Raw genomic sequence first — 9,729 nt, 5'->3', positions numbered from 1 at the left:
TATATATATATATATATATATATATATATATATATATATATATATATATATATATATATATATATATATATATATATATATATATATATATATATATATATATATATATATATATATATATATATATATATATATATATATATATATATATCTATGTTTATGGGACTTACTTCTTAGTAATTTCAGCTTACCATTTTATTATGAACCATGCTTAGCATGATCTGCTATTGCAGCTACATAAAAATCTAGTTTAATAATTCTCATGAACATAGCAAAGAGATATCAACTTTTGTATGCATGTCTTAAAGAATTCGCAAAGCTTGAACAATATTCCTATCTATCAATGGAATTTCTCTCCACTATATAAGATTTATAATTGATCACAAGGTCCTTAACCATTCTAATAACATAGAGATCATGACAGTAATGGATAATATGTTGCAACATCTCATACAATAGTTGCTTACAGAAATTTGAGAAAAGAGCAAGATATCAAAATGAAAGAGTGCAGTGTATAACTCAAGTCATAGTATGTTCCTACTTCCTTTCTCATAAAATATCAATAAAAGCAATGATAAACATATCAACACCACTCCAATAACCACAAGGTGATGAAGACTCTACTCCCAATACATAATGGAGAATTATACAACACAATACATGATGAAGGATTAATCAACAAAATACCTTTAAGTCTCTCTACAAGAAACTACTAACAACATATTGCCATACAAAAATATTCATCTTTGGAAGGAGTTCATTCCTCCATGTCAACACTGGGTAAATAATGAACTTCTTGTCCATCAAATTTCCAAATTCCTCAAGTGAAAACCTACAAGAGAAAGACAAATTTGGGAACCATGGAGGCTCACCTCCCAACCTAGGCCTCAAGGAGGCCACCCACTGAGCTCGGGGAAACAAGACATAAACGGTTGCATTTATCACATTCTCATGCCATGCAAATGCACTACAATAAAATCAGATTTACACAAGACATCACAACACATCCCTCCCAAGGTTATGCACAAAGATTCATCAAATGAATCAAGAAATGGGTGAATGTGGGCTCTCATCATGAGGAGGATTACATAACCTTTATTCACAATCTGCAGATTTTCCCAATATCACAATGCCTTTTTGAGGCAATTCACATCATCCCTTCTTCATACCACCTTATACCTCCCAAGATGCAAAAGAGAAATACAATTTTCATACCATGAAACATATATAACCATCTCCACACAAGGGAGAACTCCTCAACTCCATGTGTGAGCCCAACTAACCCCTTCACCCCAGGCATCTCTTCCCTCCCAAGGGTGCGTGATGCCTCACACCCAATTCACAACACATATAACATAAACCACAACACAAGAAGATTCACACAACACTTACCACATACAAAGTAACACAAGATCCCTTCAAAAATACACCACAAGACACCATGAATCCACAATGAAATGAAACACCATTTCTATTCTACATGAAAAACAAGGAGACTTCATGGATCATGTTACCAACCTTCCTCCAAGCAAGGCAATGACTACTTGCAGTAGAGCTCCCTTCCCTTCCTTCAATTCCTATTAATCTCTAAAGTAGAGAGTTGCCAAGTAAGTTTCAATGTTTAGCCAAACCTCTATTTATAACCCTCTAATTTTCGGATTCAATCAAGAATGTCATTTTCATGGGGTTTGCTAAGTCCACTAGACACCATTAAGGTCATTAATAACCCCCTAACCTATAGTACTAACATGGGTAAGGTTAATTTTAATCACATTGGGCTTTAGAATTACTTCATGACCTTCCTAAAGCTAGATAATACAAATTTCAATTTTCTTTTCCAAAGGTAATCTAGTTCCTTAATTGTGGTATATAACACGGAGCAAGGTGGCCATATGATCCATTAACAATTAACATTTTATTTCCCATGACAAATATAAGTGTCAAGTAACACACACAAAAGCACTAAAACACTTTCCATCACACATTCAAATCTTTACATGAAAACCATACCACACACATGCATCACACGCTCATGAAATAAACACATCACAACGAGGTTTATGAATCTTACAAAGATTCACCTTGGCAGAGTCATTAAACATGTGTCTATGCCTTGTTTCCCCATAAAGTTTCCATGGTTCCACTTCTTGCACATCAAACTTGAGCATCAGTAGTCCAAGGAATCAAATAAGCATACGTAATATAAATGCAATTAACAATAACCTATATCAACATAATTGAGGTTAAACATCCTTTCCTAATCTACCAATGTTTTCACTAGAAGTATTAAGATATCAAAAGTTGCATGTCATAAGCATCATAATCAAACTAGTATTCTTCCATACACTAGAAATTAACATTTTACATTGCATCAAAATCTAATAGTATCATATCATAAAACTACTCCAAACATGTTCCAGTACTTCCCATGTAGTAACAGGTTCTTTATACACATAATAAAGTAGAACACTATGATAGTATCAATTCCATAGATGAGACAAATCTACTATCTATCTAAATCTGTTAGCATATCGATGTCTCGGATATTAAAATGTACACAAAATGTCTAAGCTATAACAGATTGGGGTGAGGCCTCACATCCTCCCCCCAGGCATGAACTTCCTCCTGGAGTTCATCAAAAAGATATGGGTACTATGCCTTCATCTGAGCTGTATCCTCCCATGAAGATGAGACCTCGTCGTAACAATCCCACTAGACCCTAACTTGGTCTAGTTCTCTGCCTCGAAGTTGAGGGTCTGTCGAGCCAAAATGCGAATGGGCTCCAATGTCATCTGTCCATCTAACTCCACCTGCAAAGCATCCCAATCTATGATGTGAGATTTATCATATATATACTTCCTCAATATAGATACATGAAATACATCGTGAATGCATGATAGGCTAGGTGGAAAAGCTAAATGATAAGCAACTGGCCCTATCTACTCCAAAATCTCAAAAGGGCCCACAAAATGAGGTGCTAACTTAGAGCCTTTTTTGAAATAGATTGGACTCTTATGAGGTCGCACCCTTAGAAATACTTTCTCTCCAACCATGTACACCCTATCCTCCCTCTTAGCATCTGCATATTTCTTTTGTCTATCTTGGGCTTCCCTAAGGCATTGTCTAATCGAAATTACTTACTGCTCCATGTCCTTGACCAACTGTGGCACTATGGATACCCTGTCCTCTATCCTGTCCCAACTTAGAGGAGTTCTGCAAGGTCTCCCATACAAGGCTTGGTAAGGTGGCATGCCTATAGAAGTATGATGCTCGTTATTGTAGGCAAATTCTGCTAGGTGAAGGTACTCTTCCCACTTGGACTGACGATCCATCACATACATTCGTAGCATATCTTGGAGGATCTGGTTAACTCTCTCTGTTTGCCCATCTATTTGAGGATGATAAGCTGTGCTAAAGTTGAGTTTGGTTCCAAGTGATGTCTACAACTCCCTCCAAAAAGATGATGTAAACAAGGAGTCTCTATCAGATATTATCTTATGAGGTAAGCCATGGAGTCTAACAATATCTCGCAAGAATACTTGTGCCACTGTGGGTGTTGTGAAAGTGGTACGAACTGGTGAAAAGTGAGCAACTTTGGTCAAAATGTCAACTATCACCATGATGGCATCGTGACGTCGAGAAGACATTGGAAGACCCACAATGAAATCCATGGTGTTAGTGTCCCACTTCCACTTGGGTATCTCATGTGGCTGTAAAAGTCCACCTGGATGACCGTGGTCTGCCTTAACTCTTTGACACTCTAGACACCTTGCAATAATGTTGGCAATATGCATTCTCATCCCTGGCCAATGATATAACTATCTCAAGTCTGCGTGAAGCTTCTTAACCCCTGGATGTGCTGCATAAGGTGCTCTATGGGCCTCCAAAATAATGAACTCTCGTAAGGCTCCTATGGAGGGTACATAAATGGCCCTTATGTTGCCATAGACCCTCAAAATCTAATGAATAATCTATAAATTTACCCTCAGGGGTTCTCCGAGATTGGTGTATCTGGAAAAATTCAACATAGAACTCATCCTCAGGTAGGCGATGCAAAATATGTTCCTTCAAATCTGTACCAGCAACCATTGAAGTGAGCTCATGACGCCGTCTACTCAAGGCATCTGCTACCACATTTTCTTTACCCTTAATGTAATGTACATCAAAATCATATTCACATAGAAACTCCATCCATCTTCTTTGTTGGGAATTAAGATTTGGCTGAGTGAAAATGTACTGTAGACTCTAGTGGTCTGAATGAAGTTCAAAGCATCGCCCTAAGAGGAAATGGTGCCATTGTGCCAACACGTGAACCACTGCTGCAAGCTCAAGATCATGTGTAGGGTAATTAAGCTCATGCCCCTTGAGTTTTCTTGATTCATAAGCTATAACTCAACCCTCCTGCATAAGGATTTCTCCTATTCCCTCCAAGGAAGCATCTGTGCAAATGAGAAATTCCTTCGAAGGGTCAGGTACTGCTAAAATGGGTGCACTTGTAAGTGCTCTTTTGAGCTCCTGAAAGGCTTCTTCACACTTTTTTGTCCACTCAAACTTTTTCCCCTTTCTCTGTAGAGAGGTAATAGGGTGAGCTACCTTAGAAAAACTTGCCACAAATCATCTATAATATCTTGCTAACCCCATGAAACTCCTGACCTCTGAAACATTAGTAGGCGCTGGCCAATCCATGATGGCTCTAATTTTAGATGGATCCACCAAGATCCCATCTCTTGATATTATGTGATCCAAATAATGCACTTCCCTTTTGAAAAAGGCACACTTTGATAAGCTACCATAGAGTTGATTCTCCCTCAAGCATTGCAACACTTGTCATAGATGCTCTTCGTGTTCCTTCTCATCTCGAGAATAGACTAATATATCATCAAGAAACACTACAACAAATTTGTCTAAGAAGGCATGGAATACCCCATTCATGAGACTCATAAATACTGCTAGGGCATTCGTGAAACCAAAAGGCACTACTGTGAACTCATAGTGACCATATCTCGTGCGAAAGGTAGTCTTGTGGATATCACTTTCCACGATGCGCAATTGATGGTATCCTAACTTCAAGTCAATTTTAGAAAATACTCGTGCACCCTGTAACAGATCAAATAAGTCGTCAATCCTAGGCAATGGATATCAGTTCTTGATAGTCAACTTATTCAGCTATCGGTAATAGATGCATAGCCTAAGTGATCCATATTTCTTCTTTACAAAGATTATCGGTGCTCCCCATGGTGACACACTCAATCAAATATGGCCCTTCTCCAAAAGTTCCTCTAGCTGAATTTTGAGTTCATTGAGTTCATGAGGAGTCATCCTGTAGGGTGCTCTAGATATAGGTTCATCTCCTGGTATGAGATCAATGTGAAAATCAACTGCCCTAGGTTGTGGCATACCAGGAAGCTCCGATGGAAACACATCTGCGTGCTCTTGTAATATTGGATAATCTTCAAGGGAGGATTTCTCCCCAACATCTTCCTCACTATCACTAATAGTGATGACATACAATTGACATCCCCTTTGCATGCACCACTTAAGTTGCATAGCGAAAATCATATGGAGGGAGACAGGTTTCTAAACTCCCAAAATCACCCTTGGTGTACCTTGTTCATCCACATACTCAATCTTCTTTCATCGACAATCCACCTTGGTGTTGTGGGCGCTAAGCCAATCCATGCCAAGGACCACATCATAGGATCCCAATGGGGTAATATGCAAATCTGAAGTGGTGATCACACCATCTATCTGAATTGGGCACTTATGAATCAAAGAATCAACTGACACCCTAGACCCTGAAGCTAGCTCAACCTCCCAATTAATATCTTGTCTAGCTGCCACTAGCCTGCAATGCTCCACTACAGATGGTGAAACAAAAGAGTCTGTAGCTCCGGAGTCAAACAATATAGTCACCTCAAATCCACTAATCATACATGTAGCCTCAATCACTATAGCTTGATGATCATCTTGATGGTCATCAACTACTGCAAAGGCCCTATGGGACTTGCCCATGTCACCCACTGTAGGTTCTGAAGTAGTCTGTCGCTATCTACCAACCGTAGGACTATGTGGACATTCCCTCGCTATATGACCCATACCACCACAAGTATAACATGGTCCACGAGTCTGAATCTATACTCCCTATGGCCTGGACTATTGTTGACCCCCAGTTCTACTGGATCCACTATAATCTCCCTTAGAGGACTGCTAAGTCCTATCTGGCTATATATACTACCTTTGTGGCTTCTAATCCCATCTAGGGCCCTGCGACTGCCACTGTTTGGGCTTAGAGCCCTGGTACCCTTGTGATGGTTTCTACTTAGTGTCCTACTATCCCTTTTGCTATGTTTGTGGCCCCTTTGAGGGCCCTGATGAATAAATCTGATTCCGCTTTTAAAAGGGTTTTTGTTGAGCTGACTGTTGGGAGGAATTTTGATTATGGGACCTATCTCGAATTTCTTGTCTAGAATGATTATCCTCAGCAATCAATGCTGTCTCAACTGTCTCTCTGAAGGTAGTAGGAAAAGCCAATTGCACTGGCCCTTGAAGTGACAAGTTAAGGCCCTTAATGAACCGATGAATACGAAGCTTCTCATCTCTCATGTACTCTACATAAGGAAGTAACTCCAAGAATCTATTCTCATACTGGGCCACTGTGAGACCCATCTACTGTAGGTCATGAAACTCCTCGATCTGCTTATGTTTGAAGTGATCTGACAAGTATCTGTCCCTAAATTGAGCCACAAAGGAATCCCAAGTGAGTGTTCATATATCAATCCTTCCAATGGTCTCCTCCTACGGCCACCATGTGGAAGCATCATCACGTAGAAGATGTATTGCCAATCGTGCTTTTAGGTTGCTCCCATGGATACACAACCCAAAGCACCTTTGTAAGCTCTGTAGCCACACCTTCGCTCGTGTGCCATCTGTGGTACCAATAAATAGGGGCGGCTTAAGTTGTAGTAGATCACCGATCTCATCCCCGATATCATGGGGTGCTCTAGCCGGTGCTTGGTCTATTATCGGGGGTGGCTCGGCCTAATGTACTGATGCTTCCCACTGACCCTCTACAAGTCTAGGTGGGGGACTTTGACTTCTTTCCCTGATGTTGGCCCCATGAACCCCTACACCCTGTTGTCCCGGTGGTGGTAATCTCTGCTGCACTACCCCAATCAAATTATTGATAGCATTCAGAACTTGATCAAGATTTGGTGGGGGCCCTCCAGCATCCTTTCCTACCCCTCTTGACCTGCGGGGTTTACTCGTGGACCTCTCGACCGTCGATGACCAGTATGAGTGACTACGTGCATCCTACACATTGTACAATTCATAAGTTAAATGGAGTGGGTTAGGTTCCTAGTGTTGAACCAAATGCTCTGATACCAAAATGTCATGCCATACTTGTCACAAAGGAAAATATAACCATAAAGTCACAAAGAAAAATATAACCATAATTTTTTCATATTTTTATAAGAAGAAGACAATGATAACTCAATCGTATTTCGAACTGCTATATACGGTGTGATATTATGAGCTCTCCATCTTCTGGACTGGACACGAACTATGGGTTGCACGAGTGGGGCTTTACGTAGTGACAGCATAATAGTAGGGGTTTGAGGGAAACTATGAGAATATGATCATTGTTGAATCCTCGATTTTTAAGTGCTAAATTATCCATTAGATTGGCATCACCATTTCTAGCATTATTTCATTAGGTAGTCGTTGTTAGGTTTGTTTAATATTATTATAAATTTCATGCTTCTTCACATCTTTTAGGCTATGATTTATAATATTTATTCTCCCTACTAATATTATACCTATCACCACTAGAGCTCATAGAATTAAATTAAGGTTAAATAAATAACAAACATATGGTTAAATTGTGTATCTTGACTATTATATTTAAGTAATTATATTACCCCTAATACACTTTTGAACATAGCCAAACAAATTAAATACAATAACCTTATTTGAATCTACTACATGTTTACATTATTATCCCTTTTTATCTAAAGATTACTCCTAAATTTCCTCACACTAAAATTTAATTCTAAATCTCACTAATTTTATTTTATTATGTTTTTTTTAAATATTTCCCATAACTCTTACTTAATATTACCTATGGGTGCAAATCCTATGTGCTAGTTTTATTTCCTAGGTCCTAGCTAGGAAACGTGCCATTTACCTAAAGCTTTTAAAATTTCCTAAACTACCTTGCAACACGTGCAAGACCTTTTTTCCATGGACGTGAGTGAGCAAGGAAAATTACAAATCCCTTACCTCATGCCTAGGGCTAGGCATCTATGGAAAAGTGACAAGGTCAGGATTAAGTTGTTGGTGCTAAAAAATTGCATGGCAAATTTTGAGCACCATTGAGAAATTTGAGCCCTATAAAGGCTTTTTGATCCGTACGTACCCGGTTGTCAGTATGAGGCCTAAAAGGTGTTCAATGTTTCTAAAACCTTCCATTCAGCCCATCTACCTGTTCTATGAAGTTAAATCATCAATTCGAGTCATTTGGCGAAGTCCTGTTTTGAGCTAGTGTAAAATCTGCATTTTCACCCAAGTGTCAGATAGCGATAAGAGGTCATGTTTGCACCTGAATATCTTGAACCCAGAAATGTTCCATTACTTACCGCTTTGGGAGTATCTAATATCCATACCTAAGAACCTATGTTTCAGATTTCAAGTCATTTCAAGTTCATTTGATTAGGTTTTGAATCCCTCAAAGTTGGTCAGTTACTGTTTTCATGCTTTTGCACTTTGTTCATATTTCTAGGAAGCCCTGTTTGACGTGTTATAACTGTTCACCAGTTGACCCGAGTGCTAAAATTCCTTTTGAGTTGTATTGTAAACTTCAGAGAATTTCCATGCTTCAGTTTTTAAGTCTTGAAAAATCCGTTTGATCAGTTTTCAAACGCGTTTCCAAATGCAATTTATGACTTTTTACTAGTGTCAGCACTTGCAGATTTATTAGTACCCCTGTTCATGATGTTATAACACGAAATTCATGATTGGAAAGATCAAACGTTTTATTCCCTTGTATTGTCCACTGAAAATACTACAAGTGTGCCAGTTTTTAGAACTTGACGAATCCATATGCATGCTTTTCTAGGTCAATTCCATTCACAAAAAATTGCTTTCTGTCAGCATGTCCAGTTGCAAAATTCTAAGTAGCCTACTTCGAACAGCCACCATTTGCGCCCTGTTATTCGTCATAAGCCCAAATCGCAAATCCATAATGTCCTCATGACAGAGTACCGGTAACCCAATTCTTAGAATCTCAAGTGCCCATTTGTCCAATTTTCTAGGCAATTTCCAAACGCACTTTCCAGTTTTCTAACATGTTTATCTGTAGGTGATTTTAAGTTGGCAACTTCGGAGGTCAATATCTTTTGACCTTGATGTCATCATGCAAAGAGATCTGATAGGGTAGAAGTTTGCAGAGAAAAGATTCAATGTGTCAGTTTTCAAATCCTGATCAGGTGTTTGGGTCAATTTTTAAAGGCAGTCAATAGACCTCCTGACACATTTTTCACAGTGGTGCGGAAATGATTCAAAATAAGTTTTAATGGTTGTTTTAGTGGTGAAATTGGTTTCCAGTCAGTTCAAGATGGTTAGTAGACCAATTTGATGGTTCAGGTGTTTGACAACAAAAATTTTTTAGCTGGACCCACTTGGGGTCCGACTGAATACTTGCGACACGTGCACCATTTTTAGTAAGTATAA

The 9,729-nt window shown here is 38.9% G+C and overlaps 1 protein-coding gene across 1 annotated transcript; it reads right to left on the bottom strand.

Moving 5' to 3' along the window:
* Positions 1-5,634: 5,634 nt before the first annotated feature.
* LOC149535475 (uncharacterized) lies at positions 5,635-6,012 on the bottom strand. The gene has a single exon (XM_089806138.1). The coding sequence runs from the start codon at positions 6,010-6,012 to the stop codon at positions 5,635-5,637; it is 378 nt and encodes a 125-aa protein (XP_089662264.1).
* Between the last annotated feature and the right edge of the window lie 3,717 nt (positions 6,013-9,729).

Source organism: Cupressus sempervirens, chromosome 10 (genome assembly GCF_028749045.1).
Source record: "Cupressus sempervirens isolate cs-2001-9-10 chromosome 10, ASM2874904v1, whole genome shotgun sequence".
NCBI classification, from domain to species: Eukaryota; Viridiplantae; Streptophyta; class Pinopsida; order Cupressales; family Cupressaceae; genus Cupressus; species Cupressus sempervirens.
The sequence above is the reverse complement of the archived record's forward strand: the minus strand, read 5'-3'. Positions and strand labels throughout refer to the sequence as shown.

Coding starts and splice junctions, on each gene's coding strand:
- LOC149535475 (XM_089806138.1), bottom strand. CDS start 6,012: ATGGGCAAGTCCCATAGGGCCTTTGCAGTAGTTGATGACCATCAAGAT.